Below are 24,881 nucleotides of genomic sequence, written 5' to 3' on the forward strand. Positions count from 1 at the left end.
AGTTATCTAAATGATAATTAATATTTTTGCACATATCTTAACCAGTAAACAAAAGAAAACGATCTGATTAATCTAGCAGGTATAGATTCTTCTTCAAAAGAACGACTGACCACAAAATAACATTCAAATATCTCGGATTTACTATCCAGGGTTAATCAAGAAAATTTCCAACCCGGGAAGATCCTTGATCACATCAGGAATCGAACCCGATATCTTTACCAGTATCAGACAGTAATTCACCTGGCCCTTCCCGCCGGACCAGTTCATCGCTACACACATCAGCTACGATGGAGTAACGAGACTGCGGATGAGCAGAGCCAAGCCCAATTCCATCAACAACTGTCGATCCCAATTAGTTTCCCGAATCTATTCCTTAAATAATTATCCAACCTTGCGATCAAGGTCAAGAGCAAACTTAACACACTGAATGCTAAGGCTCTTCGGCCAGTCCTGTTCGCTTTCCAAATAGTCACTACCTGCTTCGCGCGCGAGGCTCAAACGTTTGTAGACTGCTCATTATTTTTAACTCTCAAACAAACTAAAAATCCATCATCATCATACCGAACATAGTAACTTAATACGTCTCACAATAATATATATAAACAAAAAAAAATACAATCTTCGTAATACGTAAAAAAATAAAAAATCTAAAAAAATTGAACTAACTAACTAAATATTTGCTTACAAAGCGGACTTTATGTGTGAAATACATAACTTTTTGAACTCCACCAATGAGGCCGCGCGTTTGATCTCTCTTGGCATCGAATTGAAAAAACTTATTCCCTTGTACAACAATGAGTTTTGCGATCTGGCTAACAAAAAGCTTGGTGTTCTAGCATCAGACGCGTTTCTAGTATTGTACCTATGCAAATCAGTTCCTCTTTCAACTCGATCACACAAATATCGAGGCAGCATGCCATTTAATATCTTGAAAATAAATACCATGGTTAAGTAGTAAATTCTCTGTTTCACTGAAAGCCATTGTAATGCGTTCAATAGAAAATCTGAGGAGGTATATCTACTACATTTTAGAATTAATCGCATGATCTTATTTTGCAGTCGCTGTAATCTCAAGATTTGTGTGTTATTAGCAAGAAACAGAATGGATGGGCAAAAGTCAATGTGTGGTGAAATGACTGTTTTATACAAAAGAATCTTACTATGGGTCGTTAAGTCATTTTTCAAACGACATAATACACCATATTTTTGGCAATCTTCTTGATGACGTTATTGATATGAGATTTGAATGTTAACTTTTCATCAATTATGACTCCAAGATACTTCATTTCTCTAACGCGATCAATAATTTCACCATCAATTTCCACATTGGCGTCATGACCGGTGCTGACAGAAGAAATAACCATATATTTAGTTTTCGCGACGTTTAGTTTCAGTTGCTTAAATTTTAACCATCGAACCAGCGAACTTAGATCCTCGTTTAAATGTGCAACAGCTTCATTGAAATCTCTAGCCGTAATGAACAGAACAGTATCATCAGCAAACAAATTTATATCACAGAAACGTAAGACTCGCTTCATATCATTAATATACATGATAAATAGAATAGGACCTAACACACTTCCCTGAGGCACACCAAGTGAATTGCCGAGGGAACTAGACATTACATCGTTAAAAACAGTCTTTCGAGATCTACCACATAAATAGTTTTCAAACCATTCATGTGCCATTCCCCCGATGCCAAAACGCCGCAATGTCTGCAACAATAAAGGTCTTGAAATTGTTTCAAAGGCTCTCTTCAGATCCAAGAACACAGCAAAAATACTCTCTTTGGCTTCGATTTTCTCCTTCCATTTTGCCAATACTAGGTTCAAAGCGGTTTCACAAGAGTGACCCTTACGATATCCCGATTGTTCCGGTATTAGCAAACTGTTAGAGTTCAAATAGTTAATCAGCTGATCTTTAACAACAAGTTCCAAAATTTTTTCCAGCGTGTGCAGCATGTTAATGGGACGGTACTCCTCGGCTTTATCCGTTCCAGTAACCTTGGGGATAGGAACAACCAGAGATTCTTTCCACACTTTTGGCACGTGCCCCGTGTACAACGATTCATTTACCAGATCCAGTAGATCGTGTCCGATAACATGAAAGCAATCCTGTATCACTTTTGAGTTTACATTGTCAATACCCGTCGATTTTCCCAAATTAAAACAAATATTTTTCAGTTGTTCAAAAGCGATTGGTTGAAATTCATCAAGTCTACAATAGTTATTCATCGGCTGTGTTATTTCAACAGGTTCACCTACCAATTCAATACTTTGATTGATCTGCTGAACACTATTTATGAAATAACTGTTGAACTTTTCAGATATAATTTGTTCTGTGTGTTCTTCTATACCGTCAAAAGTTATACTTTTCGATGCACTATGTGTAGGCTTGATAAGCTGTTTGAGAATTTTCCATAACTCTCTACTGTTTTGTTGATTTTGATCGATTCTCCTCTGTATGTATTCATATCTAGTCTTCTTCAGTGCCCGTGAATAAATATTTCGTGCTTGTGTATATCTACTCCAGTGACTATCATTGTTAGTTCTACAGAATCTCTTGTACTGTTTATCCCTCTCCCGTTTTAACCGTAAGAGGTCTATTGAGTACCAACTACTCGAGCTGTTCAAACTAACATACTTTTCAATTACTAATTCATTAGTACACTTTTTCAGTATGTCAGTAAGAATAGATGCCCTGTGATCCAAATTTCCAGTCAACTGTGTACAACCCAAGCTTCTTGATACAAGTCGAGATATGGTTTGCTTTGAATAGTTTTTCCAACTCTTGATTTTCACCGTATCTTCCTCATTTCTAGAGCTACTCGTTACGGAAATTGCAATTGTTTCATGATCTGAAATCTTGCAATCGGATTCCGCATTTGAATAAACACCGTCGAAATTGGAATACACGTGATCTATCAATGTTTTACTGTATCTCGAAATTCTTGTAAATTCATTCACAGTTTGCCTCAAATTGAAGAATTCTGCTAACTGTTTCAATTGATTCGAACCTTGATCACTGAGCCAATCAATATTAAAATCTCCAGTAATAATATTTAGTTTACCAAAATCGACGAAATTCTCCCACCAGTTTTCTAGAATTTCCAGAAACTGGCGGTCGCTTGAACTTGGAGAGTGGTAAACGACTCCATAATTTCCCATCTGCATGCCTCTTTCAACTGATATACCCAAGAACTAATTATTTCCAACTGCTTCGTTTGATTGAATGCTGAATTTAATTGATTCTCTGGCGTAAATTGCAACTCCACCCGTGTGCCTGGAATGGGACAAACAAAAAGCAACAGTGTAACCCGGAACACTGAACTGATCGAAAGCGTCAGAATCAACAATATGTGTCTCTGAGAGCAAAACTAATGAAGGATGTCTATCCTCTATAAGATGACGCATTGCGACATAATTAGAAGACAAACCGGCTATGTTCAAATACAAAATATCTGAATGCCTCCCATCGATTAGTTGCTATTCCATTGACATAATGTTGTTCTTTTTCGTTTCAAGCAACCTCAGATATACAGGACACTGCTTACTAAATGCTGGATGGTGAATGCCTAATTTCAATTTCCTTTCTTTGTTCATTTTCAGACAATTAACGCATTTGAATTCAGTTGAAGAACACTCAGATGTTCTATGTGCGGAATTACATTTGGAACAATTTTCACTGTTTAAACATTCGGTGCTCTTGTGACCAAACTCACCACACTTGAAACAGCGCAATACGTTGAACGACTCGAAAACCGAACACCTATCCCAGCCGACGCAAACCTTACCGGCGGCCATCAAACTAGAATAAGTATTTTTATCAACCTCAATTATAACACTGAATTTGTTATATTTGAAGCGTGGATTCTCAAAGTCAGCAACAACTTTTACATCTTCAATCGAAATTTCCTGATTTTGACTTTTCAATAGGTCAATAAATACATCACAGGAATATCGATCACTCATCCCAACTATTTTCAGTTTAGGTTTCCCGGGCTTGGGTATAACAGCATTGTATTCAGTACCTAAATTGCTTTCAATGTTTTCTTTCACTGACTGAATATCCTCTCCTGCTGCACACTCAACAATAATCGAGCCATCTTTACCATTTTTGAAATTACTAATTCTATGTGTTCTTGGATCCAACCTACCCTTCAGAAATTGTCTCGTGTCATCACTTGTTTGCGAAGACTCAATAGGTTTAATCATAATAACCGAGCGAGTCTCACGTTTTCTGTTACTTTTCGTTCTATTTCTAGCTAATTTACCAGAAAGAACATCCGCGTATGATTTTTTATTATTTTTATCAAAAACTTCGTCATTACTATCATTATCAACATTTTTATCATGTGGTTCATCATCAGTATTAGACATAATTTTTCTTTTGCGTCTGGGATTTCCATCTGACTCCGAATGAGTCTTTCTATCTGCAACAATTTTCTTTCTCTTCATTACGACCAATTCATTATCATTGCGCTGATTATTCTTAATCACGAAACTTTTCAAATCTTCCAACTTTTTGGCCACACTGTTTTCTAAACAGGCCATTTTGCTCTCCAGAGCATCATTGGAAGATCTGATCAGTCTCTCGATTCCACTCTCTATCGCGATATTAATATGTGCCTCGATACTCTCCCGCACAGCAGCAAACGAATCAGTGATGGATTTGAATTTCTCCATCTCCTTCTTCATATTACTAATGAGCGAAAGAACATCATCCTTTGGCATCATATTAGACACCGCGGCACCTTCCAAACAATCAGCACATTTAAACAAAAGCGCCGGTGTATCTGAAACCCAACCGGCCATGGCTCTCGTAAGCCCAGTACAGCGCTGGTGATAGCCATTCTCACAAACTGAACATGTTATTCTAATATCTGATATGGTTATTTTTTCCTTACACTTCACACATTCACCCATCATTCATGCACAAACCAAACCGGCCCGACACACAGCTGGGGGAGAAATTAAAGCAAAGTGAACCATGCAAAAACAATAGACAATGCATTCAATATACCACGGTACGACGCCGCTTTGTTTGAGCGACCGCCGCACGGCGATTACTGACACAATTTACAGCACAAAATAGAAGTATTTACAAAACACTTTCTACTTATCTGTTTAAAGCACAATTAGTCACTTGCTTAGTCGAAAAAATTTTCGCAAAAAGCCACCTATTTCACACAAAATTTATCACAATTTGACTCAGCACTAAAGACGCACAAGTTACCATGTTCGCCATTCAATACAATTGATAAGGATCCCACGACCGACCCTATTAGAACAGATATCTCGATGAGCTGAGGTCAATCGTATGAAACACTTGACTCTGAATACCTCGGCTTAAGCGAAGATGCATACAGCTATTGTATACTAGTTACCTTTTCAAAGGGTGTAGTTTAACTCTCCAACATTTCTTTATCATGAAGACATCTATGCATGAAAAACAATTCGTACATGAAATTGAGAATATGATTATCTATTTATTGTAAATACTGTAAATCAAGCAAAGAAAAAGTATATCGATTCATGAAGAATGATTTTTTGTATTCCAAAAATGAGTTCGACCATTGTTGATCGCCATAAGCTGTAAATAATTCTCTTTCATTTCGTCATGAATTTTTCGTCTAGTTTCAGAAAACAATCCTTGTTTCCAACGACGGTTACATTATTCTGAAAAAGATGAAATAATTAGTATCTTGAAATTACTTGAAGTAGGAAAGGTCCTTTTGTATATCTAAACGTTACAATTGCCAATTGTGAAATATGATTAATAAATGAAAGCAGTCACGTACCCAGAGGGGGGTCAGAGGGGCCCTGGGTCCTTCCGAAATCAAAAACAGATTTATAATTATTTAGATGATCTCAGACATGTGTGACAGAAATAACAAGACAGTAAACGTAATGAAATGTAATACAATATCAGCTCAAGTCAAAAAATTTAAAGTGTTAAAGAAACACCTAAAAAAGCACCGGTAAAAAGCACACCGAGAATTAAATACATAAGCAATCTTCAGTAACACTATTTTTTATTCTTTGGGCCCCTCCAGAAATGAAATTCTGGTTACGGGCCTGAACGAAAGGTCCCATTGAGGTAATATGTGAGTGATCGCCAATCACACTGTTCAATGTTCACGATTCCTACCCACAGAGAATAGATATCCAAGTAGAAATCTTAATGTGTGCAAAAAATTTAACGGTTGTTAGGCAAAGTGATCCCCTGGTACCAATTTATTTTGTTCAAGAAATTATTTTTGGGCGTAACGTATACGGTAATCGGTATATTTGAATGATTTTGTATATATAACTAAATTGATTCTATACGCGAAAACCCTCAAAATAAAAGCTCTTCTAATGTTAAAATGGCATTTGAAAAGAGGGCGTTTTTTACCTTTTAGTGTAGAATTTACCTTAGCTTTTAAAACATTGCTTGACTGAAGAATCTGGGTATAACGTGTTAAAAAAGTGACATTTTGAAACACCAGTCAATGGGTCAACGCCGGTCAAAGAGTTTGCAAACATACCGGTCATGTATCTTACCATATTTTGAGTACGGTTTTCACCATTTATGCTGAAAATTTCGCCAACTTAATCTAACCTTTTCAATAAGAGCAGCAAATGTGGTTTCTTTCATGGTCACTAAATAGAAATCGTTGTCATCAATCGTTATGGAAGCATCTATCCGATCACTCGGGTACTCGTTAGTATACGACGCGTCGATGTCAATGTCGACTATTTTTAGCTCGTTGCAGTCTAAAACTACATGTAAGAAAGTTTTTTTTTGCGTTTTATGATCAAGACAGTTTAAGGCATCGTACAAGATACTCACCTACACTGCGAACAGTTTTTCCACTCTGTTGAAGATGAATGAACAAGATTGCTTTAAAGGACCTTTTGCTGCGATCGACTTGTGCTAGTCTAGAGTTCAATTTGTCCCATATCAAATCTGACTTGAGTGACATCTTGAAAAATTGAACGTTACTGTAATGCTGAATATAAATTAAAATAAGTGTGGAAGTGTAAAGAAGCACGAAAAAAGAGGATGAAAAAAATAATAATAAAATATGGGGGAAAAGGATGAAATATTTTCAACCTATAACATTTATTCCCACCTTTTGAAATAAATTACATTTATCTTATGTTTTTTGTATGATAGTTAAATTTTTTATATCTTGCCAAGGAAAGCTATTTTTAATGTAAAACTCAGGTGACCAAGCTGGCGCACAATTGATACAGAATCTCTTGATCTGCCTTTTTCTTGTTTAAATGAAGGGTAGGATTTATTATTTTGTTACTATTTACTTACATGTAAAGTATATATCGTAAGAAATTGTAGTTACTCGGGAGATGTCTTTTTTCGAGATGTGAAATAATATTCATTTAGCAGGATTATTTTTCAATCGGCATAAATTTTACCTTTCTCTATGCAAATGATAGGGGAAGATGTACGGTTGCCGGCACCCCACCGTAACTTTTGACAGAAAGCGGGTAGCGACAATGTCATGTGTGTACTAGCAGCACGTTCTTTTTGTGCCGAATACCAAAGCAATAAGACGATTATACTTTTTGTTGCGTTAAAAATTGCGTGAAAATCAACACAAAAGTTTTTTATGACTTTTTTATAGTATCATAAATTGAAAAGCATCAATCGAAAAGGTGAGTGGATTGAATATTTATGAGGTGAAATCGATCTATTACGGGATTTAATACCAGATGCTATCAAAATTTCGCGGTTTTTCGTCATTTTCAAAATGTCTACCGATTTCGGTTACCGGCATCCCATTTCGACATATCGCGAAAATTGTCAGTGATATGCAGAGATGCCAAGTCTGCAAATTATCAAATTTCTTAGTTAACATGTAGACCTTTCGTTTAAAGACTTTTTATAGACTTTTGAAACTTCGATTGTTTGCAGACATTCGTCAGAAATTATAGACTTTTGAAAATTGGCGCGATCTTTTCGTTTTTGCTAGCTAAACATATTGTATTACCTGACATCTCGGGTGATATGCAACACGTGGACAACTTGACGGCTTCAATACATCCGTCATATAAGTAAAAACTTTGGTTCTCTGGTTCTGTTAGCCATGGCGACTTCAAACAAATCATCCAAGTCAAGGAAAATGAACTTTAATGCACTGATAATGCCATTAAACGTGGCTTAGTGGATAAGAAGTCAATAAATTCGACTGCAGCAACGTATTCAATCCCGCGAAGCCGGCGGAAAACCGGTTTAATCAACACCAAAGGCGCCACCATCCAAATCATTGGCTAAGAGTTCCAAGGCGAAGTCACCATCAGACAATGAAGACTTTTGTCCAAAATGCCTCCGAAAAGAATAAATTTCGTTTTTTCTTTATATAATTGCAGTTTTTACTTTCTATTTTTCCATTTTTAGCAACATTTCTTGGGGTGCCGGTAGACCGAACACCTTTTTTGAAATGGTCAAAATTTATCACTTTACTAAATTTATAATAAAGTTTTTTCAATCGATTGAATCAACTTAGTTTCTTGCTCAGTTGTTTGCTAGGATCTTTAGCTTTCCATTGATGTATAGATGTCTGCATAATGTGCACTTAGTAAGAGGTTATAAGCTTAAAAGAAAAGGGTGCCGGTAACCGAACACTCACCCTTTTAGAATTGCTTTTGATCAGAGTGATATCTTTGTGTGTGTGCACATTCCAAAATTTTATTTATCAGCTCAATTTTCTCGGAGATAGCCGAACCGTTTTCGAAAAGTTTAGGCCCGTTTGAAAGGCATTATTGATTCATTGATCCGGCGATATAATGGCGTAAGTGACACACAACAAGGACTATGAGGTCAATGACCAAATTCGGAAGAGCTATGGCGAGTATTTCCTGTTCGAGTAAGGTAATCTTAATGGTGACGTAACAGACAAATCGCATCTCAGAATCCATAGCCGTGTTTGAAAGTTACTATTAGGTCGTTTGATAATTTCACAATCATTTACTGGTTTTAGTACCGCATTGGTATTATGACCTGGTTTATTCACAAAAAGTCATTCTATCTAAGGTAAGAGTTCGTTCGAAACGATGAATTAACAATCACTTTGGTACATTCATTTTCAGTTGATAAATTGATCTAAAAGATTTGATAAAGTGAATTTAATTAACGAAAATCAAATTATGACACGTTTACAAAATTTACAATATCTTTCAGCCAACTGCAAATATTATACAATCGAGTTCACGATAAGATACAAAATCCAAGTTATCAGTGATTCAGATAAAAGTTTTGGTTTTATAATTTAGTAAGCGATAACAACTCGTGAACCGATTAACCAATGTCGTAATACTGCACCCATTTCACAATTTCTTATGAGCATGTTAGATAACGTAGTTTATCAGTGTTGTACCCGCTAAGAAGCAATTGTATGCAATTTTCAACAATTCAGGTGAAACTTTGAATTTGAAATTGTTCAAGATTTTTACACATACATGAGGTCATCTTGATTTTCGAGGGAGCGTTAGGCCACAACTTACTTTTTAAAATGTCTCAATCAGTAGAATAGCGTTTAAAATGATGAAAAATACTTGTCTAACGAAATCACAAACAACACTTATAAGATCTGGCCAGGAACTAATCCCAAGCTCTGAATGCGGAGTAAATTTTTTCTCTATTTGCAAATGCCTTGCGTTATTTCATTCTCACTATGAGGAACTGACATCCGTTAATTAATTGATCTGTAAATAATGTATCCAACCAGCGATGCACAGTGGAGCACAGTTGCAAGTTATTGTCTCAATTAACCTAATATAACCTAACCTTGGCAACATTATGCAGGTAAGTGGTAAATATCCATAACACAGGAAATGTGTTTTAAACAGGGGTTTAGGGCAATTAACGAGAAAGTCATAAAAATCAATGTTCATTTCTTGTAAATCAAGATGTCATCAAGATGATGACTAATCCGACAAAAATCGATGCAATCTTCAATTGAATCGATTCGCTCTCTGTATTAGTTAGTAAGTTAGTATATAAGTTCCTTTCCCCCATTACACAATACAAGTAGGTTTAGAACTTTCCCTACACAAAAATCTCAGAATTGCAGAAGCAAATGATGTCCTCATGGTAACAACCAAATCATATATATAATAGGGCTGAAAAGTCCATTTATCACCCTTTAGCTCTAGACTCGAAAGTTGGATCCGGATAAATTGTTCTAGAAATTTTTAGGAAACTATAAAACCTTTCATTTGAATCTTAGTTTGTTTTATCTCTAATTTTCACATATTATCCTATAACTCCGGAACCAAAAGTCGGATTGAAATGAAATTCAATAGTAGATTATGGGTCCATAAAACGTTTTATTTGAATCTAATTTTGTGAAAATCTGTTCAGCAGTCTCCGAGAAAAGTGAGTGCTTTTTTTGTTACATACCCACGCAAACACAGACATTTGCTCAGTTCGTCGAATCGAGTCGAATGGTATATAACGGTCAAAAAGTGCGTGATTGCATAGTCTTTCTTGAGAGTGACATCATAAAATGTCTCTAGCAAATTTTAAATACCATTTTTAGTTGGTTACGTTAGATGAAGGAGAGGCATGGTCTCTCCATTTAATTTTTAAAGGGAGTTCAAGGCAGTGTAAAAAGTGTGCAATTTGTCGATTGCACATCAGCGTCATTTCTTATAACGGGTCAAGTGTTGTGAGCTGCTTGCTAATTAAATCAAATGTTTCAATTAGAATCCGTACAATCTGAAATAGGAAAACGCAACTGGCTAGAATTACGTGATTGATGTTTTGACAATGTTTCACAATATTCATGTTTTACAATATATATTTTTTATGTTATTTATTTAGTATGTATTTAGCAGTTTTAAGATTCGAATTATAGTAGTTGTTTTGTTCCTGTAACTGTTTTAAAAGATGGTGCTTTTTACGTTCGTATGAGAATGACAAACAAGACTCAACTGAAATGGGCTTTTTCCCACCATATCTGTCCATTTAGATTCGTTTATCCGATTGACATAAACAGAAATAAATAAATAAATAAATTTTTCTTCGGAACATCAATTTGTGGGTCGAGTTTCAATAATCTTTGGCAAATAATAGTTGTATTTTAGTTTTGCTACTTATGAAAACGGCCAATAACGAAGTGCGACTATGGACGGTGTGGTGTAAAAAAAAAGTTAAAAAAGTTAAAATTTTGGTCTACGTGGTTTATAAACGGTCCCTTAATGCCCAAGTAGCAAATGTAACTTATTGAACTTTCAAGATGTTTTACAATTGATTTAGAAATGTTATTTATGTTAGATATGTTTAAAAATATATATTAAAATTGGTTGTGCAACTTATCACTGTTAAGTTTCACAATACTACCGAAAAATTCACTGTAGAGCAACTTGGAGTACATCTAAAACAATTGTGCAGTGAATCACCAATTTGTTAATGTTTCACTAGAAGCTCTACAAAAAATTCACATCGTCATGTAAAACTGACGTAACTATAACAATTGTGCAACTTATCAAAAACTTTCCAAACGGCTGTCATAATTGTACCGGACACAATATACGTCGAAATTGCTATAAATCTCTTGTGGAAGAAAAGTTAGTGAAAAGATTGATGCTCTCTGCAAGGCAAAATGCTAAGCCGAATTGATAACGTTGCTGTAAAAAATATATGTTTGCAGAGTCCGCATTGTTGTTGCTGCCACATGATTTTTTTAGATCAGTGTGAGCAGTTATCTTCAGTTTTAGAAAAAACATTGATATAAAATTCAAAACTGGCAAAAAAGTTGTGCAAGATTTATCTTTTTGAATTTAACGCAAAACTTGCAGACATGAGATTATTATCATAAAAGTTGCAGGAATACAGCGTTATACACGCAAAGAAAACAACACTTGACAACTTGTTTTTGCAACTCCAGCACACGGACTTGCCAAAGAAAGAATGTTTGAATACACGTATTTTAAACACCTTTCCGATTATTCTCATTAAAAATAATAGACTGTTATTTTCACAGAAATTGGTTTAGAATCATAAAAACACGTTAATTCAAAGGCGCTTGAAAGTTTCGGGCGTACGAAAACATGTTTCACCATAAAAATGCAGTTCGTTGTCGATTTTTCATTTACAAAAACACAAAAGATCAATTCTACAATATGTTGCATTATAATTTTTCATGAGCAGATTATTTAAGAAGATCAATGTTTGTTTTAAGAACAGTTGTATTGAAAATCAAATGTGAAACTTAATCATTATAGAAATTAAGTTTGCATGTTTTTGTGAACGTCATTTCATTTCTTGTTTACAATACGTAGTAGTTCTCACAAGTTTCACCTTTTTTTTTTCGCTGATTTTATTACTGCCTTTTTGATGGGATCGACACATGAGTTTTTGTATCAGTTGCACAATCGTTGTGAATAAATGTTCGTAATAACGGATGAACTTGAAAGTATGTTGCACAACACAGAAAAATTGCGCTTTTTCCATAACACAACAGTTACTAGAATAGTGATATAAACTAACTTGATAAATTGCACTATCAGTAGAAAAATACAGGACAGCAACTTAGCATGCTAATGACATAATTAGTTAATTAGTCAATCTTAAAAATGCGAAAAATTAAAAAAACACGCGATTTTTCGTAAATTTTACATTCTTTGTACTACCCATACTCGCATATCAGTCCCATATCGATTTCCGCCAATTTTGAGTTAGCTTTAGGAATGAAAACTTTAGGAATGAAACCTGAATATACTCTCCGAAATTGCAATAAAAGTTGAGGGCATATCAGTCCCATTCAGTGCCAATTTCAATAATTTCATTTGTTGCAATATTGGAATAGCAAAAGTTTATTACCGATATTTCATGTAATAATACCATGATTTTGCATTAGGTCAAATAAAAAAATTCGAAAATAAAATTTTAATCGTCTTTGTCTCGACATGCCGATTTTCCGTATGGGACTGATATACAAGTATGGGCAGTGTAGTACGTGAGTGAATGATCTAAAATTTGTTGAAACTGATTGAAGAGTTACTTCACTGAAAGGTATTGCCGAAGTAGCAAATGAAACTTATTGAAATTTCAAGAGGTTCTACAATTGTTTTAGTATTGTTTTTAATGTTAGATAAGTTCAGAAAGATTTTCAAATATATTAAAATCGGTTGTGCAACTTATCACTGTTAAGTTTAACAATACTACCCAAAAAATCACTATAGAACAATTCAAAGTACATCTGAAACAATTGTGCAGCAAATCACGTTGCACTAGCAGTTATAGGAGCTCAGCAAAAATTTTTACATCGTCATGTAAAAACGAAGTAACTAAAACAATTGCTCAACTTTTCAAAAATTTTCTAAATGACTGTCATAATTGTATCCGACTCAATATACGCCGAAACGGTTGTTTATCTCTTGTGAAGAAAAAATAGTGAAATTATACTCTCTTGTGAAGAAAAAATAGTGAAATTATACTGTTATTGGAAACCTCGCAGTAAAAACAATTTTGCAGCCGAGTCCGCATAGTCTTGGTTGCCTCATGCAATATTAGGTCAGTGTGTGCAGATTTCTTCATTTTTAGAAACACAATTCGAAACTTGCAAATAAGTTGTACCAGATTTATCGGCTTGAAATGAACGGAAATCTTGCGACATGAAAATATTATCATAAAAGTTCCAGAAATACAGCATTACATCTGCAATGAAATCAAAAAACAATGAGATAGTTTGTATCCGGTTCACTAAGATGAATGACTAAATTATATTGTTGTTTAAGTCAACTAGTTTGATAAATATAAAAACAACTATTTTGATAAAAATTAAAAACAAAATTTTTTTTTTAATATTCACACGTTTACATTTTCTTTTATTTGAGTGAAATAAATCATTACGTTGAGTAAACCATTTTCTTTTCAACACACTGTTATCCTCGATGCCATATTGAAAAATATTGAAGAAAAATTCATTTCAAAATTTTTCAGATTAATTGAAACATCAATGTGATTAAAATCGTCTGAAAAGGTGTTTGATAGCTTTCTTATACATATTTTGAACACTATTCCGATTATATTCATTGAGAAGAATATATTGTTATTTTCATAGAAATTGATGTGCAATCATCAAAACACGTACATTCAAAGGCAAAAAAAATTTCAGGCGTACGAAGACATGTTTCAACAAAAAAAAATGCAGTTCGTTGTCGATTTTCAATTTACTAAAACATGAAAGATCAATTCTACAATATGTAGTATTACCATTTATTTATGTGCAGAATATTTTTAAAGTTCCATGTTTGTGTTACGAGCAGTTGCACTGAAAATCAAATGTGAAACTTATTCATTAGAAATTATGTTTGTTATGTTTTTGTAAACATCAATTGAATTATGGTTTACATTACGTAGTAGTTCCCATGAGTTTCACAATCTTTTTTTCGCTGATTTTGTGAATAATGTTCGTAACAACGGAAGAACTTAAAGATATGTTGCACAACAAAGAAAAATTGCGCTTTTTCCATAACACAATAGTTACTAGAAGAGTAATATAAACTAATTTGGGTGTGGTGTGATCTATTCAGTGAATCTTAGGAAAAGGCACACTTATTTATAATCCTCACACAATGGCCGCTCCTCCAGAAATGAAATTCTGGTTACGGGCCTGAACGAAAGGTCCCATTGAGGTAATATGTGAGTGATCGCCAATCACACTGTTCAATGTTCACGATTCCTACCCACAGAGAATAGATATCCAAGTAGAAATCTTAATGTGTGCAAAAAATTTAACGGTTGTTAGGCAAAGTGATCCCCTGGTACCAATTTATTTTGTTCAAGAAATTATTTTTGGGCGTAACGTATACGGTAATCGGTATATTTGAATGATTTTGTATATATAACTAAATTGATTCTATACGCGAAAACCCTCAAAATAAAAGCTCTTCTAATGTTAAAATGGCATTTGAAAAGAGGGCGTTTTTTACCTTTTAGTGTAGAATTTACCTTAGCTTTTAAAACATTGCTTGACTGAAGAATCTGGGTATAACGTGTTAAAAAAGTGACATTTTGAAACACCAGTCAATGGGTCAACGCCGGTCAAAGAGTTTGCAAACATACCGGTCATGTATCTTACCATATTTTGAGTACGGTTTTCACCATTTATGCTGAAAATTTCGCCAACTTAATCTAACCTTTTCAATAAGATCAGCAAATGTGGTTTCTTTCATGGTCACTAAATAGAAATCGTTGTCATCAATCGTTATGGAAGCATCTATCCGATCACTCGGGTACTCGTTAGTATACGACGCGTCGATGTCAATGTCGACTATTTTTAGCTCGTTGCAGTCTAAAACTACATGTAAGAAAGTTTTTTTTTGCGTTTTATGATCAAGACAGTTTAAGGCATCGTACAAGATACTCACCTACACTGCGAACAGTTTTTCCACTCTGTTGAAGATGAATGAACAAGATTGCTTTAAAGGACCTTTTGCTGCGATCGACTTGTGCTAGTCTAGAGTTCAATTTGTCCCATATCAAATCTGACTTGAGTGACATCTTGAAAAATTGAACGTTACTGTAATGCTGAATATAAATTAAAATAAGTGTGGAAGTGTAAAGAAGCACGAAAAAAGAGGATGAAAAAAATAATAATAAAATATGGGGGAAAAGGATGAAATATTTTCAACCTATAACATTTATTCCCACCTTTTGAAATAAATTACATTTATCTTATGTTTTTTGTATGATAGTTAAATTTTTTATATCTTGCCAAGGAAAGCTATTTTTAATGTAAAACTCAGGTGACCAAGCTGGCGCACAATTGATACAGAATCTCTTGATCTGCCTTTTTCTTGTTTAAATGAAGGGTAGGATTTATTATTTTGTTACTATTTACTTACATGTAAAGTATATATCGTAAGAAATTGTAGTTACTCGGGAGATGTCTTTTTTCGAGATGTGAAATAATATTCATTTAGCAGGATTATTTTTCAATCGGCATAAATTTTACCTTTCTCTATGCAAATGATAGGGGAAGATGTACGGTTGCCGGCACCCCACCGTAACTTTTGACAGAAAGCGGGTAGCGACAATGTCATGTGTGTACTAGCAGCACGTTCTTTTTGTGCCGAATACCAAAGCAATAAGACGATTATACTTTTTGTTGCGTTAAAAATTGCGTGAAAATCAACACAAAAGTTTTTTATGACTTTTTTATAGTATCATAAATTGAAAAGCATCAATCGAAAAGGTGAGTGGATTGAATATTTATGAGGTGAAATCGATCTATTACGGGATTTAATACCAGATGCTATCAAAATTTCGCGGTTTTTCGTCATTTTCAAAATGTCTACCGATTTCGGTTACCGGCATCCCATTTCGACATATCGCGAAAATTGTCAGTGATATGCAGAGATGCCAAGTCTGCAAATTATCAAATTTCTTAGTTAACATGTAGACCTTTCGTTTAAAGACTTTTTATAGACTTTTGAAACTTCGATTGTTTGCAGACATTCGTCAGAAATTATAGACTTTTGAAAATTGGCGCGATCTTTTCGTTTTTGCTAGCTAAACATATTGTATTACCTGACATCTCGGGTGATATGCAACACGTGGACAACTTGACGGCTTCAATACATCCGTCATATAAGTAAAAACTTTGGTTCTCTGGTTCTGTTAGCCATGGCGACTTCAAACAAATCATCCAAGTCAAGGAAAATGAACTTTAATGCACTGATAATGCCATTAAACGTGGCTTAGTGGATAAGAAGTCAATAAATTCGACTGCAGCAACGTATTCAATCCCGCGAAGCCGGCGGAAAACCGGTTTAATCAACACCAAAGGCGCCACCATCCAAATCATTGGCTAAGAGTTCCAAGGCGAAGTCACCATCAGACAATGAAGACTTTTGTCCAAAATGCCTCCGAAAAGAATAAATTTCGTTTTTTCTTTATATAATTGCAGTTTTTACTTTCTATTTTTCCATTTTTAGCAACATTTCTTGGGGTGCCGGTAGACCGAACACCTTTTTTGAAATGGTCAAAATTTATCACTTTACTAAATTTATAATAAAGTTTTTTCAATCGATTGAATCAACTTAGTTTCTTGCTCAGTTGTTTGCTAGGATCTTTAGCTTTCCATTGATGTATAGATGTCTGCATAATGTGCACTTAGTAAGAGGTTATAAGCTTAAAAGAAAAGGGTGCCGGTAACCGAACACTCACCCTTTTAGAATTGCTTTTGATCAGAGTGATATCTTTGTGTGTGTGCACATTCCAAAATTTTATTTATCAGCTCAATTTTCTCGGAGATAGCCGAACCGTTTTCGAAAAGTTTAGGCCCGTTTGAAAGGCATTATTGATTCATTGATCCGGCGATATAATGGCGTAAGTGACACACAACAAGGACTATGAGGTCAATGACCAAATTCGGAAGAGCTATGGCGAGTATTTCCTGTTCGAGTAAGGTAATCTTAATGGTGACGTAACAGACAAATCGCATCTCAGAATCCATAGCCGTGTTTGAAAGTTACTATTAGGTCGTTTGATAATTTCACAATCATTTACTGGTTTTAGTACCGCATTGGTATTATGACCTGGTTTATTCACAAAAAGTCATTCTATCTAAGGTAAGAGTTCGTTCGAAACGATGAATTAACAATCACTTTGGTACATTCATTTTCAGTTGATAAATTGATCTAAAAGATTTGATAAAGTGAATTTAATTAACGAAAATCAAATTATGACACGTTTACAAAATTTACAATATCTTTCAGCCAACTGCAAATATTATACAATCGAGTTCACGATAAGATACAAAATCCAAGTTATCAGTGATTCAGATAAAAGTTTTGGTTTTATAATTTAGTAAGCGATAACAACTCGTGAACCGATTAACCAATGTCGTAATACTGCACCCATTTCACAATTTCTTATGAGCATGTTAGATAACGTAGTTTATCAGTGTTGTACCCGCTAAGAAGCAATTGTATGCAATTTTCAACAATTCAGGTGAAACTTTGAATTTGAAATTGTTCAAGATTTTTACACATACATGAGGTCATCTTGATTTTCGAGGGAGCGTTAGGCCACAACTTACTTTTTAAAATGTCTCAATCAGTAGAATAGCGTTTAAAATGATGAAAAATACTTGTCTAACGAAATCACAAACAACACTTATAAGATCTGGCCAGGAACTAATCCCAAGCTCTGAATGCGGAGTAAATTTTTTCTCTATTTGCAAATGCCTTGCGTTATTTCATTCTCACTATGAGGAACTGACATCCGTTAATTAATTGATCTGTAAATAATGTATCCAACCAGCGATGCACAGTGGAGCACAGTTGCAAGTTATTGTCTCAATTAACCTAATATAACCTAACCTTGGCAACATTATGCAGGTAAGTGGTAAATATCCATAACACAGGAAATGTGTTTTAAACAGGGGTTTAGGGCAATTAACGAGAAAGTCATAAAAATCAATGTTCATTTCTTGTAAATCAAGATGTCATCAAGATGATGACTAATCCGACAAAAATCGATGCAATCTTCAATTGAATCGATTCGCTCTCTGTATTAGTTAGTAAGTTAGTATATAAGTTCCTTTCCCCCATTACACAATACAAGTAGGTTTAGAACTTTCCCTACACAAAAATCTCAGAATTGCAGAAGCAAATGATGTCCTCATGGTAACAACCAAATCATATATATAATAGGGCTGAAAAGTCCATTTATCACCCTTTAGCTCTAGACTCGAAAGTTGGATCCGGATAAATTGTTCTAGAAATTTTTAGGAAACTATAAAACCTTTCATTTGAATCTTAGTTTGTTTTATCTCTAATTTTCACATATTATCCTATAACTCCGGAACCAAAAGTCGGATTGAAATGAAATTCAATAGTAGATTATGGGTCCATAAAACGTTTTATTTGAATCTAATTTTGTGAAAATCTGTTCAGCAGTCTCCGAGAAAAGTGAGTGCTTTTTTTGTTACATACCCACGCAAACACAGACATTTGCTCAGTTCGTCGAATCGAGTCGAATGGTATATAACGGTCAAAAAGTGCGTGATTGCATAGTCTTTCTTGAGAGTGACATCATAAAATGTCTCTAGCAAATTTTAAATACCATTTTTAGTTGGTTACGTTAGATGAAGGAGAGGCATGGTCTCTCCATTTAATTTTTAAAGGGAGTTCAAGGCAGTGTAAAAAGTGTGCAATTTGTCGATTGCACATCAGCGTCATTTCTTATAACGGGTCAAGTGTTGTGAGCTGCTTGCTAATTAAATCAAATGTTTCAATTAGAATCCGTACAATCTGAAATAGGAAAACGCAACTGGCTAGAATTACGTGATTGATGTTTTGACAATGTTTCACAATATTCATGTTTTACAATATATATTTTTTATGTTATTTATTTAGTATGTATTTAGCAGTTTTAAGATTCGAATTATAGTAGTTGTTTTGTTCCTGTAACTGTTTTAAAAGATGGTGCTTTTTACGTTCGTATGAGAATGACAAACAAGACTCAACTGAAATGGGCTTTTTCCCACCATATCTGTCCATTTAGATTCGTTTATCCGATTGACATAAACAGAAATAAATAAATAAATAAATTTTTCTTCGGAACATCAATTTGTGGGTCGAGTTTCAATAATCTTTGGCAAATAATAGTTGTATTTTAGTTTTGCTACTTATGAAAACGGCCAATAACGAAGTGCGACTATGGACGGTGTGGTGTAAAAAAAAAGTTAAAAAAGTTAAAATTTTGGTCTACGTGGTTTATAAACGGTCCCTTAATGCCCAAGTAGCAAATGTAACTTATTGAACTTTCAAGATGTTTTACAATTGATTTAGAAATGTTATTTATGTTAGATATGTTTAAAAATATATATTAAAATTGGTTGTGCAACTTATCACTGTTAAGTTTCACAATACTACCGAAAAATTCACTGTAGAGCAACTTGGAGTACATCTAAAACAATTGTGCAGTGAATCACCAATTTGTTAATGTTTCACTAGAAGCTCTACAAAAAATTCACATCGTCATGTAAAACTGACGTAACTATAACAATTGTGCAACTTATCAAAAACTTTCCAAACGGCTGTCATAATTGTACCGGACACAATATACGTCGAAATTGCAATAAATCTCTTGTGGAAGAAAAGTTAGTGAAAAGATTGATGCTCTCTGCAAGGCAAAATGCTAAGCCGAATTGATAACGTTGCTGTAAAAAATATATGTTTGCAGAGTCCGCATTGTTGTTGCTGCCACATGATTTTTTTAGATCAGTGTGAGCAGTTATCTTCAGTTTTAGAAAAAACATTGATATAAAATTCAAAACTGGCAAAAAAGTTGTGCAAGATTTATCTTTTTGAATTTAACGCAAAACTTGCAGACATGAGATTATTATCATAAAAGTTGCAGGAATACAGCGTTATACACGCAAAGAAAACAACACTTGACAACTTGTTTTTGCAACTCCAGCACACGGACTTGCCAAAGAAAGAATGTTTGAATACACGTATTTTAAACACCTTTCCGATTATTCTCATTAAAAATAATAGACTGTTATTTTCACAGAAATTGGTTTAGAATCATAAAAACACGTTAATTCAAAGGCGCTTGAAAGTTTCGGGCGTACGAAAACATGTTTCACCATAAAAATGCAGTTCGTTGTCGATTTTTCATTTACAAAAACACAAAAGATCAATTCTACAATATGTTGCATTATAATTTTTCATGAGCAGATTATTTAAGAAGATCAATGTTTGTTTTAAGAACAGTTGTATTGAAAATCAAATGTGAAACTTAATCATTATAGAAATTAAGTTTGCATGTTTTTGTGAACGTCATTTCATTTCTTGTTTACAATACGTAGTAGTTCTCACAAGTTTCACCTTTTTTTTTTCGCTGATTTTATTACTGCCTTTTTGATGGGATCGACACATGAGTTTTTGTATCAGTTGCACAATCGTTGTGAATAAATGTTCGTAATAACGGATGAACTTGAAAGTATGTTGCACAACACAGAAAAATTGCGCTTTTTCCATAACACAACAGTTACTAGAATAGTGATATAAACTAACTTGATAAATTGCACTATCAGTAGAAAAATACAGGACAGCAACTTAGCATGCTAATGACATAATTAGTTAATTAGTCAATCTTAAAAATGCGAAAAATTAAAAAAAAACACGCGATTTTTCGTAAATTTTACATTCTTTGTACTACCCATACTCGCATATCAGTCCCATATCGATTTCCGCCAATTTTGAGTTAGCTTTAGGAATGAAAACTTTAGGAATGAAACCTGAATATACTCTCCGAAATTGCAATAAAAGTTGAGGGCATATCAGTCCCATTCAGTGCCAATTTCAATAATTTCATTTGTTGCAATATTGGAATAGCAAAAGTTTATTACCGATATTTCATGTAATAATACCATGATTTTGCATTAGGTCAAATAAAAAAATTCGAAAATAAAATTTTAATCGTCTTTGTCTCGACATGCCGATTTTCCGTATGGGACTGATATACAAGTATGGGCAGTGTAGTACGTGAGTGAATGATCTAAAATTTGTTGAAACTGATTGAAGAGTTACTTCACTGAAAGGTATTGCCGAAGTAGCAAATGAAACTTATTGAAATTTCAAGAGGTTCTACAATTGTTTTAGTATTGTTTTTAATGTTAGATAAGTTCAGAAAGATTTTCAAATATATTAAAATCGGTTGTGCAACTTATCACTGTTAAGTTTAACAATACTACCCAAAAAATCACTATAGAACAATTCAAAGTACATCTGAAACAATTGTGCAGCAAATCACGTTGCACTAGCAGTTATAGGAGCTCAGCAAAAATTTTTACATCGTCATGTAAAAACGAAGTAACTAAAACAATTGCTCAACTTTTCAAAAATTTTCTAAATGACTGTCATAATTGTATCCGACTCAATATACGCCGAAACGGTTGTTTATCTCTTGTGAAGAAAAAATAGTGAAATTATACTCTCTTGTGAAGAAAAAATAGTGAAATTATACTGTTATTGGAAACCTCGCAGTAAAAACAATTTTGCAGCCGAGTCCGCATAGTCTTGGTTGCCTCATGCAATATTAGGTCAGTGTGTGCAGATTTCTTCATTTTTAGAAACACAATTCGAAACTTGCAAATAAGTTGTACCAGATTTATCGGCTTGAAATGAACGGAAATCTTGCGACATGAAAATATTATCATAAAAGTTCCAGAAATACAGCATTACATCTGCAATGAAATCAAAAAACAATGAGATAGTTTGTATCCGGTTCACTAAGATGAATGACTAAATTATATTGTTGTTTAAGTCAACTAGTTTGATAAATATAAAAACAACTATTTTGATAAAAATTAAAAACAAAATTTTTTTTTTAATATTCACACGTTTACATTTTCTTTTATTTGAGTGAAATAAATCATTACGTTGAGTAAACCATTTTCTTTTCAACACACTGTTATCCTCGATGCCATATTGAAAAATATTGAAGAAAAATTCATTTCAAAATTTTTCAGATTAATTGAAACATCAATGTGATTAAAATCGTCTGAAAAGGTGTTTGATAGCTTTCTTATACATATTTTGAACACTATTCCGATTATATTCATTGAGAAGAATATATTGTTATTTTCATAGAAATTGATGTGCAATCATCAAAACACGTACATTCAAAGGCAAAAAAAATTTCAGGCGTACGAAGACATGTTTCAACAAAAAAAAATGCAGTTCGTTGTCGATTTTCAATTTACTAAAACATGAAAGATCAATTCTACAATATGTAGTATTACCATTTATTTATGTGCAGAATATTTTTAAAGTTCCATGTTTGTGTTACGAGCAGTTGCACTGAAAATCAAATGTGAAACTTATTCATTAGAAATTATGTTTGTTATGTTTTTGTAAACATCAATTGAATTATGGTTTACATTACGTAGTAGTTCCCATGAGTTTCACAATCTTTTTTTCGCTGATTTTGTGAATAATGTTCGTAACAACGGAAGAACTTAAAGATATGTTGCACAACAAAGAAAAATTGCGCTTTTTCCATAACACAATAGTTACTAGAAGAGTAATATAAACTAATTTGGGTGTGGTGTGATCTATTCAGTGAATCTTAGAAGCAGGGACGATGGAACAGATTTCACGAAGGTGTGGAGTGAAATTTGGGAGGATGGTCGGTAGGGTGGGTTTTATTGTTTGTTGAAGGAAAGAAGAAAAGTGATGAATTTCCAGGTGAGGAATTCTACACCCAAACATTTTCCAGGTGTGAAGTTCAGCATACTCCCAATAGGGCTTTCACCGCCCCTGCTCAGAAACATCGGATCGAGATGTTGACAAAAATAATTTGCGAACAGGTCAAAGATAATTTCGTGGCTGTAAGCAATCAAATGGGGCTGTAAGCAGAGTTTAATGAGCATGCATTCGAAAGTTGTATGATCGGGTTCTTATGAAGCAGTCATAAGGCAACACCTCTGTCATGATCCTGAACAAGAGGGTTTCCTTTTTTTTTTATTCAATAATATAATATAATTTTAGGCACACTGTTTAAACCAAAAGGTTTATCTGATATATTCCCGCGAATCTTAAATGTCTTGCAGAGTTCTGAACGTATTTTCAAGCGCCAAATACAATATCGATATTTGCCGCTCGACGTCAACGAGCAAACCATTGCCGTTTCAACCTTCCGAGCGAACGGACGTGATTTGGATTTACTGCGAAAGCATTGAAAACCAGTTGTGTGTGTGTGATAAAGTGGTCGGACGATATTGTGTGATAGACAATAGTGCTTTTTCCTCTGAGAGGTTTTTTTTTTCGCATTATATAATAGAACAGTGCCTTATTGCGAGCGGTCGATCGAAACGGTACCGTTAGCCGATTATTGTTTCGCCGATCAAGGCCAAGTGTGAGGATTATAAACAAGCGGCCATTGTGTGAGGATTATAAATAAGTGTGCCTTTTCCTCTCGGAGGTTTTTTGCACACCATCAAAGCGGCGATACGCCGATCGACGAAGTCCAGCTTGGTGTCCCCCGTTGGATCTTAGTTAAGTACCTTTACGTCGTTTATTTTTATTTCTTTATTTGACCATTATATTTCCCCCCGAATCATTTGTTTTTGCGCGGAAGTAGTTCCGCTATGCCTATTTTAAATCCTGCCCCCCCCGCTCCCGATGTTCAAATGGAGACTTCCCTTGTCAGTAAAAAGTCCCGCATAAAGAGCTATCCTGATGGGCTCGCACTACCGGCCGGGCCTTACGCGGTCTATTTCCGGACCAAATCAAAGGAAAAAAACTGAATATTTTAAAAATATCGCGGGACCTGAATTCGCGATATAATACCATAAAAAGTATAGATAGAATACGGCCAGACAAGCTCAGGGTCCTGTTTACCAGCTCAAAACAGGCTAATGAGCTTGTTCAAAAGGATCCTTTTACGCTGGAGTACCGCGTCTACGTGCCAGCTCGTGAAGTCGAAATCGACGGTGTGGTCACCGATTCGAGTTTGACTTGCGAGGATATTCTTAAGTACGGGGCGGGTTGTTTTAAAGACCCCTCACTTAAGAATGTCAAGATACTGGATTGCAAGCGATTGCATTCAGTATCGATCGCAGGGGATAGAACAAAGTCTTATCCCCAATCAGACTCTTATCGTGTGACCTTCGCCGGCACTGCTTTGCCCAACTACATCCTCTTGGACCGGGTTCGTTTGCCTGTTCGTTTATTTGTACCCCGGATAATGAATTGTACCAATTGCAAACAACTGGGGCATACAGCTACTCATTGCAGCAATAAGCCACGTTGTGCTAACTGTGGGGAAGCTCATGCGGACGGCTCTTGCGGTAAGGATGCTGAAAAGTGTCTCTACTGTAAGGAGGGTCCGCATGACCTCTCTGA

At 34.6% G+C, this 24,881-nt stretch overlaps 1 protein-coding gene across 4 annotated transcripts; it reads right to left on the bottom strand.

The window, feature by feature from the left end:
- Positions 1-5,463: 5,463 nt before the first annotated feature.
- LOC131440466 (uncharacterized) lies at positions 5,464-18,217 on the bottom strand. Of its 4 annotated transcripts, none has more exons than XM_058611765.1 (6): positions 18,059-18,217; positions 15,384-15,543; positions 15,153-15,313; positions 6,835-6,967; positions 6,604-6,764; positions 5,464-5,678 (listed from the first exon to the last, which is right to left on the bottom strand). In XM_058611765.1, the coding sequence occupies exons 2-6, from the start codon at positions 15,514-15,516 to the stop codon at positions 5,610-5,612; spliced, it is 657 nt and encodes a 218-aa protein (XP_058467748.1). In that variant the 5' UTR covers positions 15,517-15,543; positions 18,059-18,217; the 3' UTR covers positions 5,464-5,609. The 4 variants fall into 4 exon arrangements, with proteins under 4 accessions (XP_058467748.1, XP_058467747.1, XP_058467746.1 ...); XM_058611764.1 differs by having other exon boundaries at positions 6,835-6,994; positions 15,384-15,516; positions 18,059-18,216; XM_058611763.1 differs by having other exon boundaries at positions 6,835-6,994; positions 18,014-18,216.
- Positions 18,218-24,881: the final 6,664 nt, after the last annotated feature.

Source organism: Malaya genurostris, chromosome 1 (genome assembly GCF_030247185.1).
Source record: "Malaya genurostris strain Urasoe2022 chromosome 1, Malgen_1.1, whole genome shotgun sequence".
Taxonomy (NCBI): domain Eukaryota; kingdom Metazoa; phylum Arthropoda; class Insecta; order Diptera; family Culicidae; genus Malaya; species Malaya genurostris.

Coding starts and splice junctions, on each gene's coding strand:
- LOC131440466 (XM_058611764.1), bottom strand. CDS start 15,516: ATGTCACTCAAGTCAGATTTGATATGGGACAAATTGAACTCTAGACTA. Junction 15,314..15,383: donor AAAAACTGTTCGCAGTGTAG/GTGAGTATCTTG, acceptor TCTTACATGTAG/TTTTAGACTGCAACGAGCTA. Junction 5,679..6,603: donor TTGCTGCTCTTATTGAAAAG/GTTAGATTAAGT, acceptor CATCTTTTTCAG/AATAATGTAACCGTCGTTGG.